Source organism: Zonotrichia albicollis, chromosome 3, assembly GCF_047830755.1.
Source record: "Zonotrichia albicollis isolate bZonAlb1 chromosome 3, bZonAlb1.hap1, whole genome shotgun sequence".
In the NCBI taxonomy this organism is placed as follows: domain Eukaryota; kingdom Metazoa; phylum Chordata; class Aves; order Passeriformes; family Passerellidae; genus Zonotrichia; species Zonotrichia albicollis.
In genome coordinates, this window is record NC_133821.1 from 33,035,261 (window position 1) to 33,059,701 (window position 24,441).

General features: G+C 42.0%; 1 protein-coding gene across 2 annotated transcripts in view; it reads right to left on the minus strand.

Moving 5' to 3' along the window:
• Positions 1 to 6,364: 6,364 nt before the first annotated feature.
• Positions 6,365 to 24,441, minus strand: part of RPS6KC1 (ribosomal protein S6 kinase C1) — an 85,356-nt gene continuing 67,279 nt past the window's right edge. For both annotated transcript variants that reach the window (XM_005483019.4, XM_074537104.1), the window contains 4 exons: positions 24,236 to 24,325; positions 12,908 to 12,990; positions 12,096 to 12,191; positions 6,365 to 8,956 (listed from right to left, as the gene is read on the minus strand). In XM_005483019.4, coding sequence (XP_005483076.1) covers positions 8,846 to 8,956; positions 12,096 to 12,191; positions 12,908 to 12,990; positions 24,236 to 24,325 — 380 coding nt within the window. In that variant the 3' untranslated portion in view covers positions 6,365 to 8,845. The remainder of the gene's footprint in view (positions 8,957 to 12,095; positions 12,192 to 12,907; positions 12,991 to 24,235; positions 24,326 to 24,441) is intronic.

Genomic DNA, 24,441 nt, shown 5'->3' on the forward strand with positions numbered 1-24,441 from the left:
AAAAAGTCTCAAAACCCAGCAGCACCACCAGGTTCAGCTCCATGAGCAGTTACAGCTAAAAGACAGACAGCTTGCCTGTACCAACCACTTCAAGCATGCACAGCTTTATTTGTGATCTTGAAAGAAATGCACCTGTCCTTCACTGCCACATAAACATAGTGACCGGTCTCTCTAAAAACCAGCTTGACAGTTCTACATTTTTTGTACAACTGAGCAATAGGTTCCCATTTCAGTGAGGCCTTCTCTTTTGGTCTCCCCTCAATAATACACCTTTTGATTCAAAAATCACTTAACACACCAGAAACATTTTGAAAGGACTAAAGAGATGCCACACTGCAAAGACGGTCCAAAGAAAATCTCCAAAGACATCTCTCTTTTTGCCATTGACTGTGTGGCAGGAGCCCTGATTTACACCTCTCTACATGTTCAAGTGACAAAGGTCAACAGAAAATTTCCAAAACGGAAACAAATCTTTAATTTTAGATACTACATTTCCAGAGATGAGGCCAACAATGTGACAAGATAGTATACTGGTATGAAGGTGGATATTATTGTGAAATGGGTGGAAGGTCAAAAAGCCACCCCCGAGCTACAGACAGGAGGTGATCAGTAGCACAGGTTCCATATCCCTGTGCCAGAAAAGCCAAACCAAAACATAAATCCTCACGTGCCTTTGCACACGTGCTGCAAACCAAGGTGTGGGACTCCTAAAGGGGCCGTGCCAGTGCTGGTGTCACATCACACACAGGACCTAAGGTCTGCCAAGAGAGCTGCTACCTCCATTGTAAATTCAGCTTGCCAGATATTTTTTATTTGAAAACCAAAAATTATATACTTTCTAGAGGGGAAAAAATGAGAGAGAAAAATATTTTTTCTAAAATCTAATTGACATAACAAAAAAAATAGAGTACTGTGTTTCCAAGAGAGTCTAAATAAAAACACACCCTGAAAACCCCACGTGAAACAGCTCTGAGCATTTAGAGGTTTCTCATGCATTGTATTGTAAAACAGCAGCTCATTCTTTTCGGAGCAGCAGAGGTAAGAGCACACAAATGATTAAACAAGCAGGTTTAACTATCTTGCACTGACGAGGAATTTGTCAACATGGGCTCGGTATTTATGCAGCTCTGCAGCAAATACTGTGTGGCTGCAGGAGTCAAACAGCTGTCTGTCAATAAAGCTGTTCTCCTCGCTGGAACATAATAGCACAGACTCAACATGACCCTCAGAGGCCTCTTTAAGCTGCCTGGCTGTCTCCTCCTTCACCATCCCTCCAGAGTCCTTCACCAGCAAGCTCTGAATTAAAAGGGAGAGGGGAAAAAAAAGAAAGAAAAAAAAGTATTAGAGTCTTTTCTACCCATCTTAATATTAAAAGTGACTTAACCCTGGGCAAGTCAGTCTACACACACAAGCCTGAGCTAAAGCAAAGTTAGGGAAAGACAGCTTTGATTCACCACACGTGAAGGGCTACTGACAATCCCTTTTAATAGAGCTTGCAACATTAATGTAGCCAGAGCCACATGTGACACCCATTAGGGCCAGGGAGAGCTCCCACGCATATATTTCAAGGAAGCAGTAGATTCCCTGGTCCCAGAAGCTGTCTTCATTACAAAAGTCTAATGCATTTTTTATTATTCAGCCTTCAGTGGAAATGTCACCTTTCTAAAGCAAGCTGTTATCGTGTGTTTCCCATGCCAAACACATGGCCTCTAAGGAGAGGGTTTTATCTCTACATTTTTAGTGATTTGTATTTCTCTTTCAAGGAGCTCCATGCCTTAAGGCACCTGAAACGCTCACAGCACAAAAAGGTGAGGTTACACGGGATGCTGCCGACGAGGACAAAAAAACCCAGGGCCGGGAGCCGGCGCAGCTCCCAACAGCAGCCGCCCCAGCCGATAATTCACCTCCTTTAGCAGATTTAATTATTATCCCTGGTCTTGCTTGGGACCACATCCTCAAAGAAGCAGGGCGCCCACCAAGCGCCGCCATGGCCGCCTGACAGCACGGCCAGCACCACTGCCCGGCGCCTGCCAACCAGCCAGATGCTGCCACATATTGGCATCTGGGGCCTGGAAAAGCAACTGCGGGCTCCATTTGGCGGCCAATCCTGACCCCGACAACTGAAGGAGACAAAAGGAAGATAGACGGGAGCGGGGGGCGGAAATCTCTCCTGACAATTTCACTGGTAAAGATTTAGACAAAAACCTATTGTTTCATCGCTCTCCAAATGAATAAGTTTCGGAGAGGAGAAGAAAAAAAACCCGCCCGGCATATTCTAAATGCTGTCAGAGTGCAGGGTGCAAGGACAAGGGATTATTTATGAAAAGAAATAATGAGGAAACCAGATGCCTGCCTTTCTCAGCCCTCTGCGCTCCAGTCACCCTAACAGGGCTTGTGCAACCCTGCTCATCAAAGATTTCTCAGCCTTAAAACGCAGGGCAGGCTCTCAGTAACTCTTCCCATCTCTGCCACCAGGCAAAATGCCCTCCCTGCTTTATAGGGAGGCCCCCACAGTAAATCAGAGGCACAGCAAAGGCTGAGGGAAGACTAGCAGACCTCACCCCAGCCAGGGAGAGTAACTGAACTGCCATATTAACTGCACCCACCAGAATAGCAAAGAAACCAGAACAACATTAAAAAAAAAAAAAAAAAAAAACCACAAAACAATAAAAAAATTACTCCACGCTTGTTTCACTAGCACCAGGACTGAAACTGCATGGGTGTGCTTAAAGTAGGAAAGCAAACAAGCTTTCTATACCTGTTTCCAATGAAATTGGCTTCTCTCTGTAATTGAAGGGTAAGCTCCTGACCCCAGAAAAGTCAATGGGAAAACTCCCAGTGAAGTTAATGGGGCTGGGACTTCACACTGTGAGGTTGCTTTACCCTTGGAAGGTGATTAACTCAGGACTCTGCAGTATCCCAGAGCACCTGTCAAGGGCCTGCAAGGAGCCAGAGCAGCCAGGGTCCTTCTCAGGGGAACTACCCTCTCACCTCACCCTGCTGTGTGTGCTGGGCCTGGCAGGGGCTGATGGCAGGGGAGTTCTCCGAGGCCAAAGACATGAAGCTGAAAAGGATGGAGACCAAGGCAGCAGAGTAGCAAATTCTAAAATCTGGAGAAAGGGTATGTGCCATTTGGCTCATGATCCATGCTGTTGAAGTAGCTCTTCTCCATGCCTGGTTTGTAAAGAAAGATTATGAGCTGGCAAATGTGAGACCACAGAGCACAAGCAAGACCCCAAGTGGAGCATGGCTGGCCGGAGCCATGCTCTAAATCATGGCACACCACTGGTCTCTCTCATGGAGGCTCCTTCCTCGTTATCCCAGCGCTGCGCGAGGTGCCGTAAAACTCTCGTTACTCACACACTGCTGGGGGAACCAATTTCCCAACGCTTTTACAATCCCTGTACTTTCATATTGTGGGAGTAACTCTCTCTCTCTTTGCTTCTCTTCTCTCTGTGCATGGGGATAACAGCTGCATTTAATAATCTGCTCCTGTGTGCCAGCATTTTGGGGCAGCGTTTCAGAATCAAGGGCACAGAGAGGGTAAGAAAATCTATGACCAAGGCTGAAGGATGGAGAGAGCTGGGGAAACCTAGAAAATAAATGGCTCATTCCAAAACTGAAATAAATGGCTCAGTTCACGGAAGGGAATGGGAGAAACTGGCACAAGTGAGGTTGTATCAAGGCAAAAAGTCTCTTCTCTAAGGCAAAGAAAAAGGAGGTTAGCAAGGCTCTGCTAAGACCACTGACCTCAACCACTGCTCATTCCTTATCTGGTCCATCTTTATCCAGCTCCACCACTTGGCAACAGTCCAGTCTAGCTTATTACCCTGAAAAGACTTTTCTCAAACTTGCCACCCTTAGGATCTCAGCAGCAAAGCATCAAGGTGAGCACCCACAGCCTACCCAAGACAACACCAATTCCTCACTGCCCAGAGCTGCACATGTCCCCAGCCTTCCCACACATCACAGAGCCACTGCAGTCCTCTGGCAGCAGCACTAATCCCTCCTGATGGGTCCCTGGGCCAAGAAGATGGAGACAGAGCAGCCTTTGGAGAAGGAGAGCCTCTGATCTGCCAAGAGACAGTGAGGTCCTGTTGGGGCAGCACATCAAGCTGTCACCCGCTGCCAGGAGTCTGGAGCATCCTCTCTGCTGTACCCTGATTAGCCTCCTCTGCCCCGCGGCAGGGGTGCAGGAGATTTCACTGCCCAGCACCAGCAAGCGGTGGGATCACTTCCACCGCTTTGCCACTCACAAGTTGGGATTTTCTTGAGGACAACGCAACCTTTGGGCCAGGGCTGCCCAGCTCTGCTCATGCAGATGGCTCAGGCAGGAACCAGCCTTCCACCGGCCCCGCGGCGCAGCAGCCAGCCCTGCGCTGCCAGTCTCAACCCCTGCTGCCAGCAGCAGCTGCTCGGCACCTTTTAAGCAAGTCCCATTCCCCCTCTGGGAGTTGGCTCTGCCACCCCTTCCCAAACGGCAGCTGGAGTCACGCGAGGCACCCTGTCCCGGGGGCTGCCAGCATCCCTGCTGCTGCTGCTTGGCCCTGTCCCTCACTCCCCCCCTGGCCCCAGACCCACTCCCCTAAGCAGGAGCTCACCCCAGCCCGGTGACCTTGCCACAGCCCTGTCCCTGTGCAGCACCATAGTGTGACACCCACAGGGGGCCAGCCCTGGAGGCACAACGACAGGGAAGGTCCTCAGGGTGGCCAAAGCTCCAGATCTGGTTCTCACTACACCCTAAGCTACCCTTTGCTGGGGGCACGTGCCAAACAGCCACCATTAATGCCTGTGGTGCCACAAACTACCGCAGGGCAGAGCCCACAGGGCAGGAGCATGGCTGAGGGGAACAACAGGCCCCCGCCACGCGAGGGCCTCTCCAGTGGCGTCTCCCATAGTCCCCTCAGGACACCAGGCAGCAAGCACGGCACTCCTCAGGGAACAGCCATTGAGAGAGGGAATGGGCAACATTCAGCAGGGCCAGGCAGCAAGCACGGCACTCCTCAGGGAACAGCCACTGAGAGAGGGAATGGGCAACATTCAGCAGGGCCAGGCAGCAAGCACGGCACTCCTCAGGGAACAGCCGCTGAGAGAGGGAATGGGCAACATTCAGCAGGGCGCTGCTGCAGCAAACCAATCCCGCACACCAAACCAAACCTCTCAGGGCCTGCAAAGAGCTGTGGGGCTCTGCTGTGAAAGCCACGGGTGGCTCAGCAGACGCACAGAGCTGAGGGCCGGCTGCCAGAGGTGATGCTGACTGGAGGAAGGGATGGTGCCCAGCCACAGGATGGCACATGCCGGGGCCCAGGAAACAGCCCCTCACATGGAGCACAGGACCAGGCAGCAGCCAGGAGCCAGAGCACTCAGCCCACAGCACAGCCCTCACAGAAAGCAAAAACCCAAAGAAGCCAACAATTGTACTTTTTCATTTTATTGCTAAAATCCCTACCATAAATCTCACCACAGAGGAAGTTTCTGTTTCTCCAGCTTCCTACTCAGTGTCCTTGAGAAAACAAATGATACCACACTCAAAAAGAAAAAAAAAATCCTATAGTGGTTTACTTCGCACTTCCCTGTACCTTGTTATGCTGAGTGCTTCATTTAGAGAGAGCTGACCTCCCCAGCCTTCTCCATCCCAGTGCCCTTCGCTGTGGGGACACACACCAAGGAACAGGTTAGCACTGGCGGGAGGAGCGGGGTGGATGTTCCGGCACGGGTAACCCTGCCAACTCAGCATCCCAAAGGTGTGCCCGCAGTCAGCATGACAGTGACTGCTGTCTGCCAGGTGATTTTCACAGGAGACACAGGAGCTGTGCTACAAGAACAGAAGCTGTGAATACAGCCATTCAAAGTTATGTCCCTTGTATTTCATGAGATGCACTTTCTCCTATAGGTCTGGGCAGGGGCACAGGCTTACCTCATGGCAATTCTCCCTAGGGCAAGCCTTTGAACATTTTGTATCCCAGATTTTCTTAGTAGGACACAAAGAATATTACAGGGTTCAACAGGGTGCAAAGAATTACTACTTTGAGATGCCCCAAGTGTGTAATCTGCTGTACCTGAACATCCAGAGGAGAATAGGAAAATCTATAGGTTTATTTTACCATGTTTTACATGGACTGTAGCTAATTCTTGTGGGGAAAAAAGGCACTGATTTGTTCTGCTCTTAGCTACTAGGTGTAACAGAAGGAAGTAGGAATGAACACTCGTCCAAATGGAGCTGTGCATCACAGGGCTTTGTGACAGGCACCAAAAAGAAGGTATCTATAGCATTTCAACCAATTAAAGCAAAGGACAAAAAGCACTGATAGGTAAGGTCAGTCTTCAAGAATGAAATGTGAAGTTCAGAAAGCCAAGGCCTGAATTAGGTTTGAAAGGTTTTGTTTATTAAAGGAATACATGTAAACACCAATACAACATAATACATGTTCAAGGAAAAAATAAAAATAGAAGCAGGATTGGTTTTGTGCAATTAAGTCCAGACCATGCTTCCCTTGACAAACAATTATCTGAGTCAGTGGTAATATTACAAATACTTGTAGCATCTCAAAAGCTCATTTCTGGCAAGTCATACTGCCATTCCTTCTACTTTCCATGATCTAGATTTCCTCACTACTAACATACTTGAAAAAATATGTTGATGTCATTAACTAAACCGAATGCTTTGAAGTGAGAGTGACTGATCATCTGGTTTCTGCCAGAACAGGGTTCTCCTGCTGCTGCTCACAGAAACCAGTTTGTGCTCCTGTGCTATCTTATCCTGCCTTTGCTTACAGCCAGCACACGAGCACAACCTGAACACAACCGCATTTCCAAGTAACATGGAAAATACTTATTTGTACAGTTATCACCAGGCAAATGCAATGGGACAGATCAACACAGGCAGGGGCATTATCTGGTGGCAGGGCTGGAGAGCCCCAGGGAGGGAGGGAGTCAGGTGGCCGAGGGGAGGGAGGCTTTCCTTGACTCTCCAGAGTCCCAGCCAGGGCAGTGCTGGGAGGAAGCTGGGGATCAGCTTGCTCTCTGCATTAGAGATTTCCGACACAGGAAGTTGTTCCTGTGGCTCACCTGAGGGAGTTCCTGTTATGAAGCCAGAGGGTGGCGGGTTGAAACGCAGCTTCTGCGGGTGATGTAATCTTGGACAGCCCTGGCTAGGCAGTGATACCAGTGACCTGGTTACAACCTGCATGTTGTGACAGCCCCTCTGCTGGCCTGGTGATCACAAGAAAGGGAAGAAAAAAAAAAAAAAAAAGAGGGGAGTGGAATAATTTTTAAAGGAAAAAGAAAAAGTTTCCAGATTTCCTTTGTTTAAGTGAAGCATTTTCCTTTTCCACTTTATTTGAATACATCGACCTGGTGTCTAACAGATGGAGACTGTACAGATGCACTTTTGGGAGTGCCCATAAAATACACTGCTAAAATACAAATGGAAGGATACCTCTTTTTTTTTAGAGTTGTAAATTCAGTAATCGTTGCTGTCACCTCACTTTCCCAAAGGAATTTGCCCTTTGTTCTCCGGATAAAGCTGGGCAGAAGAAGAAAAAGGGGGGGAAAAAGAGTGCAAGCAAAGGGAATATTTAGGAAAATACCCACGGATACATAATCTGTACATTGCAGTGTACAGCGTTTGTACATCAGAAACCCATACAGGCATGGCTGCTAAGCAGCACTAGCAACACTCAGCAAAATATTCTGCCTGTCTTATATTCTTCTCCCATTCTCCAGACATTTCTAGCAAACAAACAGGTCAGCTAATTGGCTCCTGCCCAAGTCTTACCCACTAGGGTTTGCTCAGAGATGTCACTTAGTCATTTGGCATGAGCAAATCCCAGGCTTCTTCCTGTTCAAGCAGCAGAGTGGGTGAAGGCTTTCTTTGATTTATTAAGACTATTAACAAACAAACTGGGGAGTTCAGAAGCTTCCTCAAGCACAAGAACACGAGCAGAAAGTTTTTTTTCCTGAAGTAGCAGCTAAAAATAGGAAGTAAAGTTCATTAAGTGATAAAGCAGTGGCTGCAGCGATGAAAGAAGAGTTTTTCCTTTTTTATCTGTATATTTATTTAGTGTTATGTGTTCTTGCTCCTTATTAGAGTGCTAAAGCAGTGTTTATCCAGCTGAGGAAAAGAAGATTTCCCTTTCTGTAGTGACTTTAACATGTAGCTCATCAAATACAATAGTCAAGAGTTTTAAACAGACATTGCCAGCCAACAAAGTACAACATTTGACAGCATTATTTGCCTTTCATATGCTCTTTCCAGAATGGGAAATGATATGCTATTTTCAAGACACATTCCGCAGTATTATGCAACAGTTTTCTTAATTTTTAATGGTTATATTATTTTTAATGTGTCAACTTTTGCATAAAGCATTTTAGTATTTTATTTAGTATTTTCTTTAGCATATACCGTTAATAAATTATTTGCTTTTTCCTTCCCTGCCCCCCCAAGAGCTGCACTTAGCATAGGGAAATGGTCTATTGACACAATAAAAAAATACTTTCAACTGGCACAGTCTATAGACACCTCCATCACCAGACAAAGCACCAGGAGGACATTCCTGCCCCTGCTTATCTGGCAGTGCCAGACATGCTGCCCAGGAGTTGCCTCACAAACCTTCCTTTGATGAAAGGACTCACACACACATAGCAACCTGTGGTAAAAATAAGCCAGCACCCTGTATAACCAGTGATTCCTGTTAAAAGTGTTCACTTCTGGCTCTGTTGCTCCAGCATCCTTTAGCCATTACGTCCAAGGGGTTTGAGACATCCAAAGGAAGCAAGTCAGGGTGCTCCTGTGCCAGAGAAACTTGTCCAGTTGACCTGAGTTTGTTCAGAGGACACGTGTCTCTCATCTCTGCAGATCTGCCCATTCTATAAGGGCAAAAAATGGATGAGATTTGATGTCTTCAACACCAGCAACGCCAGCACCAAGACGCTCCGCAGGATTAAACTGCAAAAGCTTGACATAAAAGAAAAAAACACATGATTCAGTGAGTAAGAACAAAAACAACTGCTTAAAAGTTCCAGAAAGGTCTAAGGTAAGGGACATCCTACTGTTTTCCTACTCTATGAATTACTTTCAAGAGTGCAAAAGCATACTTGAAATTCCTAAAATCCAGTAAATGGAAGAAGACTCTCCTTTCCTTGAGTATCAGTCTTACAGTCTTCAGAGACTACTGATCACAGCATGCAATTCCCTGAAGCACTGCACACTGGGACTTCATTTCAAGTGTAACCTCATTTTAAAAAGAGACAGCAGCAGCCAGAGCCTGCATCAGTAGAACTCTGGACGCTGCGTTTGCTTCATGTTAACCTTTGCTCACACCACTGTATGTTATGGCTGCATCAGGGACAGCAGTCTGTAACTTTCCATTTCATAAATTTTGAGCTGATCCTAAAATATCAGGATAACATAGCCAGCTCTCCATTTCCTAAAAAGAAAAAAAAAAGTTTTAAAGAGTCCTACAAATGGCCTAAAACTGAAAAGTCAAAACCCCAGAGAAAGAAACAAAACAGCCTAATGGCTTCATGGAAATTTCCTGAAACTCAGCATCTCATTTGCTTTTTAGTTGTACATCACATGCTGAATTCATGTGAGAAGGAAATCACAATATTTACATCTGTTTAAAGATACCAATCCATATAAAAGGGAATGCAAAGGTAAACTCCAAAGAGACTAATAAAGACACACAAACATATTTTGCAGTTTTCAAGAAGTGTTTATACTCTATTCAATTACAGCCAGTACAAAGGCATGATCTCTTGCTTGCTTTTTCTGCAACAGCTAATAGGATAACTTCTCCCAGTTGTCACTTGGAAAAATGTGTATTCATATCTTGATGCAGTCAACATCTAAGTGAGCCTACATCCATAAATATAGGAATTTACACATTTTAAGATGGCTCTGCTATTTGCAGTCACAGTGTCACACAGTAAAAGTAGCTTGCTGACAGTGAATGGTGCTGCTCTGGTATATCCCACAAGCCACAAATGCAGCCAGGGTGTATCAGTCTTCCCTGGAAATACAGGCAGCACCAGCACAGGAAAATCACACATGGTCACTTATTTTCTGGAGTTTGTCCTTCCAGAATAACTTTAATTTCAGAAAACAAATGTAAACTGAAACAGACACTTATTGAAAAGTCACATTGCATGTTTTGTTGGTAGTAGAACTTGAAGGTTCCTAAAAACAAAAACCTGAGTGCAAAATTCCTAACCAACATCAAAAACAACTTTATCTTCCAGCAGAAATAAACAGATCTCTGTTTTTCAGATGCTGGCTAAATGAAGATGATGTTTACAATGAAGTCACCTGGACGGGATGCCACAGCAGGAGACAACTCCTGACACAATTTTCTGTATAGCTGAACACTGATCCCAGAGAGTTACTCTGTGATGTTTTGACCTGTTTACCCTTGGCAGTGGGGGGAAGGAAAGTCGCAATGACAAATTGCTATCCATGCCAAGAGAGCTCTCTTCCTTTTCCTGACAAGGCTTCCTCAGCAATGAATGGCAGCTTCCTTGGATAGTCACACAACAAAAATGTGATTTACTGCTTCGTATAGCCAAACCTCCACCAGATAAGTCACCACCCTACACGAGACAGCTTGATCTAACAGGCACTGGGGAGACTGTTCTCTGAACAGACATGGCCTTGTAACACAGCTGTGAGGGGCAGAAATATATTTACCACTTAAACCCACCAGTGGCAAAAGAGACATTCTTTGGCATATGTGAAAATAGGCAATACATCAGAATTATACTAATAGTAGTACTAATAATACTATTAGTACTAATAATACTATACTAATTAGTATTAGTCTACATCCAAAACCAATCCTGCAATGGCAGGGACACATGGACTGGACGAGTTCATTTGTCTTCTAGTCTTAATGGGAGAATTCCCTTCATTAAATGTGATTTTGCTTTCCTCCAGCTATTTGTCTCTTATGGCGTAAAAATTTGCTACCGTCCAACTATATAAATGCAGAATATATAGAAATGGATTTTTCTTTAATCATTTCCCTTTCTACCTTTGCCAGACATGGACTTTCACCTTCAGTGACTTCATGTCACTTAGCCAAAATAGGTGGTGCCCAAACATACAGTTCCATTTCCACTAATCATTTCACAGTAACAGCACAGAAATCAATCTGTCACTGGGTCTTCTCACTCACTGAATTTTCAAATTCTGTTTCCTTTGTTTTTTTCAAGAAATACTTTTTCCACTTTGCTCTGTTGTAAACTACATCTAAGTCATGCCACTACTTATGCACCCACTAGCAAGATCTCTTCAAAGCTAAACAGCACAATTTGCATATATTGTTGCTTCTTCTCAAGTGGAACAGGTCAGATCTAGGCACCACTTCCACAGCTATGTCAAAATTAACTAGCAGGAAGATTGCATTAATTGAATTTCAAGACCCTGAACTATATGTGCAGTTATGACTACCTAAAGTTAGAGTAAACTAAATCCATCAAACAGTGCTATTCCCATTAATTTTAAAATGGTGTATCAGTCTGGAAGCTTGTCTATATCTTACAATTTTGTCTTTTGTCCAACCTACCCACTTATCTTCTGACTACAAAAATCATTGGATTCACCATTTAAAGTACTTTTCTTTTAAAATGGCATCCAGAAGGTTTCCTGGAGGAGAGCTACACTCTTTCAACCACAGCAAGGTCATAACTTCAAATCAGTGTGCTACAGGTTTCGTAGCACTTTGAGCTATTCTGCTGAATTGGCATCAGCATTTTTTACTTTATTTCACTACAATGTTTCCACGAACATTTAGGGCAGAATTCCTAAAATGTTCGTGCATCACCAGCAGGTGTTTCCAAAGCATTTGCCAAACGTGTTCTTTGAAGAAATGGCAAAGCACTCCAGTTTTCTACAGACCCAGCTGGCAGCAGAAGTCAAAGTTTGCAAATGCAACAAGACAACTAGGCAGAATTCATCAGTGTTGACAAAAGGGCCATACACGTTCCTATCAGCAGCTTTCTGGTTTTACATTTACTTCACCAGAACAAGTTAGGTAGGTAAGTATTTGTCTCATCCACACATGCACATAGAGAAAACAAATTCTCCCCTCACCTACCTGCTGAATCAGTGATCTGGCCTCCTTCGATACATGGTCTGGTATATTCAAAGAAGTATGAGTGTTTATTCCTGATGGATGGCACTCAGCCAGAGACTGGAGGAGAAAAGGAAAAAGGGAAAAAATAAATCAAAGCAGGAAGGCATATTTATTGATTTCAAAACTGCAGTGTTGGATTATCTCCTACTATCCATGCAAATTTAACACACAAAGCCAAAATTCAGTGCTTCCTAGCATGAAGTACTGGTTCTGGGAAGAATGTCTACAGGTGCTGATGAGCTCCCTGAATTAGAGCTTTAGAACATTTACATCTTAAAGCTTCTGTTCTATTGCTCAAATTTGAAGAGCCTGGGAATTTGGTGGACTTTGCTTTCTTTGTGCAGAGCCATCAACCAATCACCAGTTTGATTTGGTCAATCACTCTTTGCCTCAAAATACTGAATTAATGTGTAAACAACAATAGATGGCTTCTACACAGTCTCAGGAAATACTACTGGAAGTATTAGGGCAAAAGTTTTGTACATGTACAGATGGAATGTTAGAGAATTTGGATTTCACTGTAGCTAAGAGGGCAGCATGGTTTTGGTTATTTTTTCAGTCCTTAGTTTGGTACAGCTCTATTAAGTTGTTCTGCTGAAGGCTGAACATGTTTTGTTTCTCTGGTCCCATGCAGACTAAGCAAATTGAGAGTGCTCAGGTTGGCAAAGCTCATCAGAGAAATACAATCAAGGGAATCACACCTGGGCACATCACTGGTAAGAAACTACTGGCCAAGAAGTCACTTTTATGGAGTCACTTGCCCCCAGTCCTACCTTCCCAGTGAGGAGCTCGAAAAGAATGGCACCCAGGCTCCACCAGTCACAGGCTTCTGTCTCCTCTAGGATAGCACCAACCTCTAAACATGAGACATTTCAATTAATATTAAAAAGGTCAGTTACACCTTCAAAATTAACATATATTTACAAGGTGACTGTTTAATGCTGACAGAACATATACTAAATACCACAGAGCTTTCATTATGCCTGCAATTTAGTTAGCCCTTTAGCCACCTACAGATTGCATTGTTCAAGCACAGCAACACCATACATTTCATACATAATTTGTATTTTCCATGCACACATAGGCACTTTCAAGACTTGTAGGCATTACAGTTATGATTTTTCAATTCTGGACAAAACTGGACAATGACAGACAGTAAAGCAAAGCATATTTAGAGAATTTACCCTAGCCAGAAGAGCTGGACACATCAGAGTGGCCTAATCCAGAAAAGCAGCACAAAGGAGGGTGCAGTAGTTTACTGCATACTTCAGTTTTGCCTTTGAGGGTAGGATTTGTCTCATGGCTAACCCACATGATTTACTGGGATCCCTATGGGAGATCTCCATGAGCTTTTCACAATGGTCTCATGGAGAGATATCAAATCTGCTTCAAACAGCATAACCACAGCCAGTAACTGTGTATTGCTACAGCCCAGCCCAAACTGTACCATTGGTATAAAAAGTTGTTTCCCCTTGCATCCAACCCAACAGTGCTACTGCTGCACAGGCACAAGGGACAGCAGGGAGGGGAGAAGGGGGTGACAGGCCCTGGCCATGCACACACACCTATTCAGTGGCATGATGCATGCAGAAAACTTGGCCTTCACTGACTCAGGCTTTAAACTGCAAAAATTATTAAATACAAACACACCACACTGTCTGCCCTAAAACAGGCAGAAAACCAGATTGCAACGAAGATGAAATCTTCATTATGACTGTCAAAGAAATGCAGAGGCTGCATTAAAATAGCTTTGGTGGCAAAAGCCACAGCAGCTCCCCAGCAGAGGACAACAATTAGCATACAGTCACATAGCTGTTGCTGTGAAAAGCAGTGCAGCATGGGCAGAAAAATCCTGCTCATCATTTTATGGAGCTTAGCATGAGCATGGCCAAGAAGAGCTCCAGATGAGTCCCAGCCCAGGGTCAGGGAGAGGGAGGTGTCACCCCGGAGCTCCCCAGAGGCAGGGAAGCACAGCCACGCTGAGCTCAGGGATGTGCAGCTGCCACACAGCTGGAAGAGGCTCAGCACCTCCCAGAACTGAGCTCAGGCTGCTGTTGCAAGAGCAACAAGGAGGGATGGCTCAGACATTGTCTCTTGAGCTAGCACATCCCTCGCACTGAAAAGTTTACTACACTTAATGGCCTTGGAACAACCAATACATCACTGTAAGGGTGCCACACAGCGGAATTTATTCCTCTCCTTACAGATTAATGCTCCTATCAGCACCAAGAAACTTTTACAAAGATGGAACAGCAACTATAAAAGGAACTGTATCAGGATAGTTACATCCATTTTTAAAATGTTTTAAGATCCAATGCGAGCACCAGGATGAAGCTGAAGTTGCAGTAAACTGAGAGAATTTGTGTAAAAATCAAAATGTGTTCTTGCAATTTAATTTTAAAGTCCTACAGAAAGTCTAACCTTCTATGGTAACTATCCTTTAGAAAAAGAAAAAGAAAGAAACCCCAAAGTTGGGGCTTTCTACACAAACCAGCTGGTGAATGGTATTCAGAGCAATTCCCAGTGAAACCTACTACATGGAATTGCCTTTTCAGCTTAAGGAAGGTTTCTTCCCAACAAGTGAAGATTTTTATTTTTAAATTAAATTACACACTTATTACAGAATAAGGACAACAAAGCCAAGAGTTAATAAGATTGACTACTACATTCTCAGTTCCACTAACTATCCCATATTGACACACCTTAAATTTTAGAATAATGCCACAGAAGGAAATAATTCAATTTTCCCAAAGGTGTTTAGTGGGAATGGGCCTCATGAGTTACAGCCCAATTGAAAAAAAAATTACCTAAATATGAAAAAATACATCATTCAGAGTACAGAGAAAAGAAATTCTAAAAAACAAATTTTACTCAGTTTTGGTGCTATTTCTCTTTATGCTGGCAATCAGAGATGCTGATCCAGTTCTCTAAAGAACCAAAGTCACAGTGCCTCCTTTCACAGAACTGTTCATTACAGGAAGCAGCACTGATGAATAAGAGAATATATAGAATAAGAGTCAAAAAGCAAACCAGAGTCCACTTCCTCAAAATCCAAGCTCATATTTTCAACTGGAAGAACACTTTCAATATATGCCAAGCCAAAACAAATGTCACTGCAGTTCTCTGACAAGAGCAGCACTGAACTGGTCCATCCACTTTTGGCCATGACCAAAATGACACGAGTGGAATAAATTAAGAACAGGCAAGTACATGGACTTCTCCCGGGGCTGAAGGGCTCTGCCTGGGTTCTCATGCACAAGCAGAAGCTGCATAACAAGTCATCTGAACCAACACAGAACACAAAACGGAAGACTCAGCTGAGGGCAACACCTGAGTCCCCTTCTTTACAAAAACTAAATTTTAGCTCAACTTTTTTCCTATTATGCAATGTCTGCCTTCCAGCTGCTTTCCCTATGTTCCAAAGTTTCCTTATTTCATGTTAAAATAAATGTTTTCCTTTAAAAAAAAAAAGAAAATTTAAAAATCACTGTTTACACTACAAATAAACATATGTTGTTTACATTTCCTTCCTTCAAACAGGTCTCATGATTTCTGATGCAATACTGATCATAATAAGTCCAGGATACCACATCAGTATTACTGCATTTTATCTTGACTAAACATCATGGAAAATTTAGAAACTGTAGAGCTTTTGAGGGACACAGAGTAGCTGGCTACTGTAATATACACACAGGGCATATGCTTTTTTTAAAGCTTCAATATTGCAATAAATCTGAACTACAATATCTGCCTTCACTAAGAAAACATTTTCATCTCAATCCATCAGCAAAGTAATTTAGACAATAAATGGTAGTGACACATAAGCTTAAGTGAATAACATGGGGATATTTGTGCCAAATCTTTCCTTCATGAACCTTGAAATCAAGGACCTTACCCGGATTTGTACAAAAATAAACATGTGTACACATGTACGGTGTTGGTGCTTCTAGGACTGGCGGAACAACATTTGCAGAAAAAAACATTCCTATCATCCTCAAATAGAAAATCAGAGAAATAATAAAGTAGGGTGAAAAGAAGTCAATAGCTCTTTCAACTCTACTGCAATTTCATTAAAGAGAGAGCTTTCCTCTTTCTCCCTCCCAAAGCATGGCCATGACATCCAGCACCACGAAGCACAAGTCAACAGCAATGCTAAATTCCTGCACAAAGCAATTCCAACGGCAGCCACTGGGATAACTGAAGGGAAGGGGATTTGTAAAATGCTATCAGGTTTATACAGAGACAGATGGTGCAGGTAAACACCTTCACTACCCTGCACTGTCCTCCTTCCAGAGCAGCTGGTCTCAACTGAAAGGCCATTTCTTTATGGTTTCCATACTTATCTCAATATTTGCATTACACACAGCAATACCTTACTTCCTAATAAGGGAGACATAGCTGACAACATTTTGTATTTTAAACTGAAGTGCCAGTTCTGAAGAAAAAGCAGAACTTCTCTTTTCCTGAACACACATTCTCAATAAAGCTATTGATGGCAAACCAAAGCTTTTCTCATTCTTTACACAGCAACTTGAAATCTATATCCTATATATACCCCTCTTGCTGAAGGATTTCAAAGGCTGTTACTACAACACCTGCCACATTTTCTTCCAAACACAGTTTCCTCCAGGGCTGACAATAATGCCTCATGACCAGCACAGGCAAACAGTAGTTAACATGGAACAAGCCAGGCTTACAGGAGGCCTTAGACATTCTCTGTGCAACTCAGGCCAGATGGCTTGTGAATCACCAAGAACAAAAACTTCATCAAAAATTTTGTAGGACAAACAGTAATTAAAAAACAAATTTAAAAAAAAGTATCTCCAGTCAGCTCACAGAAAAACTGGTGCTAGGTGGATACAGTGCATCCCCAGACACCCAGGAGTCAGGAAAGGCTTTCCCCTTATGCCACACTGCAAGCAGGAACAGCATACTCTCAAGTGTCATTTCTGCACTGATAGGAAAATAAGGAGACTCATCTGAACTACCATCAGGTGTCTGAAACTGTTCATGAGGAATTGGACTTGTTCAACATCCTGAAAATAAATACAATGTTTTCCCCCTCTGTGGCCATTAAGATAAACATTGTGTGAAAAACCATTAGAGATTCTGGAAATTCTATTTACCTTACACTCACTTAATTTTAAAAGATTACTGTTTTATCATCTTTTGATATCTATATATGTAAAGAAACATTTGCAGAGAATCAACTAAAATAATTCCAACCTAATTCACTCGCAACAGACTCAGTCAGCCAAGATACCATAAGATACAGTCACTAAATAAAACATCCCACAAGCAATCTGGCCATAATGCTTTGCCTAAAATGCTTCAGCAATTTATAAAGCACAGTATTGAACCATCTATATTTAAGTATAAGAAGTTTATCATGGTCTTTAAACAATAAAGTAGTGAGGCAAGTCCAATGAACATTTGCTAAAATCAAATGGAGTATGAAAATAGGAAGTTTCATCTAAAAGTTATTCAAAAACACGAGCATCTATGCTCTCCTTTGGGGAAAAAAAAAAAAAAGAAGAAGAAAAAAAATAGAGGGAACTGTATTCTTTCTTTTAGTAGCCCAAGATGGAATCAAAACTTCCTCTAAAATAACCGTGTGACGAAAGAGTCAAAGTTTTATGACTGTTCTGTTATCAAAACAAAGCAAACATTAATTAACCTCACAGCCAGCTCCGTTTATTTTCACAAGGCATCTTCTATGCTATCTTCAAGGTTTAGTCCCATCTGTAATGTTAATACTACTAATAACAACAGACATAAATAAACACAGGTAAGTACAGTTTCTTCTGGAGTTAACAACTGGCGTTTATGACAGCCAGACTAAAACATCAGATTTTTACAAATCAACAGCTTGGTACATCTTACTGCTTATTCTAGTTACAGAGTCTAAGAAAAACCACAAGACCATGTGCTTCACCTGAAACACATTGTGTACTTACAACAAGCCTGGGATCAGATTTTTTTCAGAAAATACCTGATGCTCTCCCCAGACCTATGCTTTCAATTACCAACTCCAAGTTCATGACATTTCGCCATTCAGGGAGCAGTCAGTTGTCACTGTTTTCTGTGGGACACTCTGGGGTCTCTAGAGAGCTGTCCCACTCCAAATGGTTGCTGAAAAACTGTTACTCCCAGCCTCACAGGAATCAGCACTTTTTCTGCACATCCAGACCTTATTCACATCAGCCATATATTTTTCATGCTTGTGTTTGATCCTGCTTCCTATTGCCAGGGTTTTTCAAATCAAGCTAGCTCATCCTTCTGATTTTGATGTCCAAAGCTCCTTCACCTATCCAGGTATTTTCTCTTCCTTTTTGGATAATCCTGAGACACTAATACACACAAAAATCTAGGACAGAGCTAGAGGTAAAAAGCAGAAAGTCCAGTCTACGAGACCAGCCCCCCCCTCGACACATCTCAGGGTTAATGGCACTTTAATCCACCACAGTTATTTTGCTTCTTAAACAATCTACTCAAATTAAATTACTATAATACAGAATAGCAGATTTAATGAGTGCCTGCAAACTCCCACTGAAAAACACATACACAAATAATATGCAGGTTTTTCTGCATCAAATGTCTATTTGGTAAACAGAGGCAAATAATCTTTTTCCTTATTCAGTAAATAAAAATTATAGCATGCAGGCTAATAATATCAACTAGCAATTTTTATTTTCATGCCATCTATTTTAGGTGACCAGCTGCACTTTGCATCTGTATTTTCAATTGTTTAAGAGCAAAAGTGACATCTTTATTTGGGAGTACAAAAATCAGGTTGTACATTGAAACATTTTTGTCTTTTTTTTTTTTTGGAACAAAATCCTTTACACACAATTCCTTCTTTTTGCTTAGGTTTTGCACTGTGCACAAGTAACAGCAGGTTACATAAAACCAAATTTACCATATATTTATTTGTAGGCTTCTGTGAATGCTACTTTGTGTAAATAAGACTTGATATAGCACACAGCTTATGAAAGCCTCAGAATAATACGAAGCATTACTGATGGCCAGTTTCCTACTTACATTTTCTAGGAAGCTAAGCTCCCTTTGGCTTTAGGATCTCAAGCAGCAAATCTCCAGTTTTTAGTGAACAAAGTCTAGTGAAAACTTGTTTAAATAAGAAAGAAAAAAGACTCTAAAGGCAGCCCAGTTCTGAAACCTCGTCCTCCAAAAACACTACAGGGATGCAACAGAAAGCGTCCCCGCTGCTGGAACAAGAACTCGGGGAGTGTAAATAAAACATCTCATTCACACATCATATTTACACAAGATGTCAGACCAGCAAGCTGCTTCTACAACATGACACTTCACAGGTTAGACTGAAAAAGTACCTTAAACATTTCTCTTCATGAGAAAATCCTCAACTTAAATCTGCTTTATCCGAAGACAGCTTGACTAGGCAACGGCTGTAGACAATTCTGTCTTTCTCACAGGTATTCTCATACTGAGAATGGCTTTTTACAAAAAAAGTTACCAATTTTATTTTTTAAATTGTGACTGTCAAGAATGGAATACAATTATTATTGTATTTAGAAGTTAACAACTCTTTATATTTAAGATCACAATGTTGGCAAAACCAATACTTAAAATAACAGAAGGTGATAATTTGCATTTCAAAATTCATCTATCTTGCTTTTCTCTCAATTAGACCAAAACATGTTGATTCACAGGTTTGTGTGTGTGTGTGTGTGTGTTTCTTTTTTAAACTTATTTATAGAGCAGAATAATGGCCCCCCTGCTAGGCTGGCATTTGCTCAAGTTTCTGTCCATGTAAATTGAATCTGTTACTGGAATTTTCCCCCCTTCAGAATACCAAGGCACATTAACCAAGAGATAAAGAGATACTTTGCTGATACTATCAGCCACCAGGCAGGTGGATAAAGCAAGGGATTTTTTGTTAGTTTTCGTGGGGATTTTTTGGACAAATATGTGATAAGAGTTCTCAGGGGGCATGGAGAGCAAAGGGCTGTTTAAACAGAAGTGAATCATTCTCATCTGATCTGCTAATAACTTTGTATTCAGACATCAGCTGCTCAGCGCACTTTAAAATGTTCAGAAAACAAAATTACTACAAAGAGGGGGAAAGAAAACACATAAACCTCACTATAATCACCTTAGCCATATTAACACAGCAGAAATTCTCAGTTACAAGTGCTAATTTCTTCTTTAAAAGCAAATAGGTCATTCTTAGCCAAACCTTGCACAGTTTTACTTGCAGTGGTGTTGAGTTTACACGGTATGATTTATAATTTAACATTTCCCTTGGGAATTAGAGAAACAACATTTGACTTATCATAGGTGAACAGCAAAGATTTCGTTTGGGCATTAATCAAAGCATAGCACAGACACTACTTTTAAGCATCTGCAGACAGCTTTGCTGGTGCCAGAGCTGGTTCAGGAACTTTTGGGTTTTTTTAAATTGAGCAGAACTGTAAAGCAGTAAAGAGTAACCCAGCCATGCCAACAGATCCAGCAGCACCGTAACACACCACCAGCTTACGAGCACAATTCTTGATGTGCAAATCATTACAAATGAGCCGCATCTTCCGTCTCCAGTTCTTAGGAGAAGTTAAGCAAACGAGGGGCAGCCAGTGCGACAGCAGCATCCATTAATGGTACAATGCCACCTCCCGTCGGCAGCGGGGAAGTGCCGCTCCCGCAACACACGCAGCCCTGCTCGGACCGATGCACCATGCGAAATAACCATTGCCACTTCACACAGAACTAATTACACTGCTCGCAGGGAGCGCGGTGCAGCTTTTCAAGCTGTTCTCTTACCTCGTCTTTTTGGCACTTTTATAGTCGTTGCAGTTGTTATTTTATATGTGCACTGCATAATGTCTTTTTGCCTCTCCACCTCTCCCAGGACAACAGGAGCTGAACAAGTCCCTGCTCTTCAGGGATCTGATCACTGCTGCTGTACCCACTCTGCCTTGCTTTACCTCAATGCAAGGTTACACTCTGGGGCACAGAAAGCCTTAAACACAAAATCCTACATCCCACAAGCAAGTTTCACACAGGTGGACCTCTATTCTCCCTTGGCCCTGCAAAGCTTCCACACTAATATATTACTATCCCTAGCCCATCCAGCAATTTGTTTACCATATATAAATTGTAGAATTTAAACTTCATGTTTTTCTTCAACAAATAAAACAGCTTAAGATTTAAATACATCTTCATGCACTTCACTGCAAATCATAACTTGCACTGTAGAAAAGCAATATCTGAAACCTCAACAACTGAAAAGACAACTGTTTCAAATACGTTTAAAATTTTCATATAATTCTCAATACAATTTTCTATTTGTTTTAAACTGAAGATATCCTGCAATGTGTTTAAATTTCACATTCATCCTCCCCTTTTTCTGCCTGCAAAATTTGCTCCTCAAAAATCAATGCAGAAAAAAACTGCAGCCCTAAACTCATCTGTTCTCAGCCTCCAACAGCAGACTCTAAAAAGTAAAGTTTATTGATAGACACCTTCCCTTTCTTGCATACTATGAAAGAGTGCACTAAATTGTTGAAATCAGGTAGAATACAAGTTATCCAAATCTATTCTGCCTCAAACTCTGTTAAAAGCACACAGCAAGCCAAACACAAAAGTTTTACAAGCCAAGTTTCACTGCATCCCTCAGCAGGAGAGAAAAGGAGAAGGGAGGCTGACTATCCAGAGACAGGGCAACACAGCACATAATCCTGAAAACACCAGGAAAATTCAAAACGAGATAAAGACTCACTTTGAGTCACTTATTTTAGACACTGCGTTTTGTTACAGAAAGAAACCATAACACCTGATAAAATTTTGTGAAGAAAATTTTTCACGTCTACAAAAATACAGCACTTCCCTCAGAAAAAAAAAAAAGTAAAACCAAGTTGTGAGAAACACTTTATATTATATTAACAAGAAACTTAAAAAATAATTTTAAAATGGCAAAACTTGTTCCTAGTGTACTGAACTGAAGGACAAATATAATTTGAAAACCCTTATTCAAGGAAGCAGTTTGATGAGCAATGCTTTCATGATAAAGAGGTTCTGGGACATGGTACACTCCTCAAAATGAAAAATAATTATCATCCAAATTAAGTTTTTTTGTCCCCTCTAATACTGGAACCTAGAGAAAGCTTACTAATGTGGTTATTGCTTTTAACACTGGTCAAAAGTTCTAAAACAACATTTACCAGCAGCAGTAGCCCTAGGAAAGCTGCTGTGGACACAGCCATACACCATTACTGAATCATTCTTCATAAAAGAATGACACTTGAATTCAAAATATATTTTGTGCTGCTAAATTATACCAAGTATTACTCTCCTACTAAAAATTACCATGTAACAGTTACACTAAAGTACCAGCATGCTTCACAGAGGTAACATTAAGATCAAGAAATCTGAAAGGCAAGAATCACGGAGCAGTACCAATTCATCCACCTTGAATACATCTAATACTTGCATTTGCAAATCCTCACCTTGCAGACACACAAAGCAAATGCAGCCTGGGGTAGGGCAGAGAGGGCAGAGAGGGGAGGGCAACTCCAGCAAAAAAAGCCCGGATGGGTACCACACCTGTGCTGTGAGGTGGAAATAATGACGGTGTGCAAAACTTCATTCTTGCATTCGGGGACTTCTAAATATTATTTCAACTGCTCCCTAAACACTTAATTACTGCAGGAGTTGGCTGGTTGGGGCTTAGGGGGCAAAAAGCGCCTCTCTTTGGATCCTCATTAAAGTACAGAAAAATTAAGCTTTGACTTTCACAGCTCATTAATGATGACAGGGTGGGAAAAGGCTGCACTTCCATCTTTGCTGGAACTCGACTGGGGAGCGCTCTGTTCAGGGCTGCGTTAGGGAGGCAGGAAAACACCTCTCTAACAGGTTGTCACACATGTTGGCAACCAGGACAGCCATCTATTTAACAAACACAGTAATTGCTGGGATTCCCCAATTATCTTGTTCTTGAACAAAAGTGCCCTGAGGGTAGAACAAAGGTGTTGGATTTACTTTGATAGGTGAAAAGAATTATTTTCTTTGATACCTGCCCTTTTGACTTGCATAGAAAAGATTTTATTTTTCACTTATCTCAAGAAGCTGACATTCAAAGTTTGTTGAGATCCTACCACCTTTATTCACAGAGGCAGTTCCTTGCAGCATTTCACTTGAAGAACAAAAACACAGAAGAAACACCTGATGCCAAACTAAATTCAGAACTTCCATGGCTGGTAACTCTTATTCTAAATTTTTCTAAACACACATTTGCAGATCCTGAGCTTGAGGACTACCTGCATGCCAAATTGCAATGCCTGGCCAGACCATGCACTCTGCAGAAAGTTATGCTGGCATTTCAAGGTTGGAATGAAAACATAGTAATCTCGAGTCTAAACATAGTTTTTATAAGTTAACTATGAAATTTTAAAAATATTAAGCTGTACATGAAACACCTGATTTTTGGCTGTCACTGCCAAAAATCACAGACCACTGTATTAGCAGAAAATAAATTGGAAAAAGGAAAAGAGGGAGGGCTCAGTTTCAAGTGCCATCCTTGCTATAAGATCCCAAGAGATATTGATTTTATCACCCTCATGATTGATGAAAGCAGTTCTAAGGAAAGAGCTCTCTAAACTATTTCAAAGCCCACTGTAGCTCATCAAAAATGTCAGAGGCATCTCTGAGCCTATTAGGGTTGTATTTTTCAAACCTCAGTGGTTCTCCCCCACCACCCATGTCCTTTGCATGTATAAATTTTTATATTTTTAAGGGTCTTAGTGCCACTTTTTCAGCCTCATTTGCTCTTTTCATTTACCAAGATGTACTCACACACAGGAAATAACTAGAAGAAAAGAGAACATTCCTAACTTGCTTAAACAAGACATTCAGCACAATTACACGTTATGGAAATGACATAACAAACACCACCACAGTTCAACAATAAAGCAGTTATGAGCCCTGTAGCTTTTTAAAACATTAAGGAAAAGAGGCAAAGAAAACTCAGATATCGCATGATCTCAAGCTGTATGCTACAGAGACTACAAGAGAAAATGAAAGCTGCTAATCTACTTTCCAAGTGAAACATTGTAGGTGATTGCTCTAACCTGGGGCACAGTACATTCTCTCTATGGCATCGTTGTCACAGGAATCTTCAACCTCCCTCCACCTGCTAAAATACGTTAGCTGAATGTGTCCTAAAAACAAAACGACAGGAGAAATCAAAACATTTTTCCCTTCCATTTTCTGCAGAAGTGAACTGTAATTACTCCTTTTGTAGCTAAAAACAGTATCATTAAGAATAATGGCATCA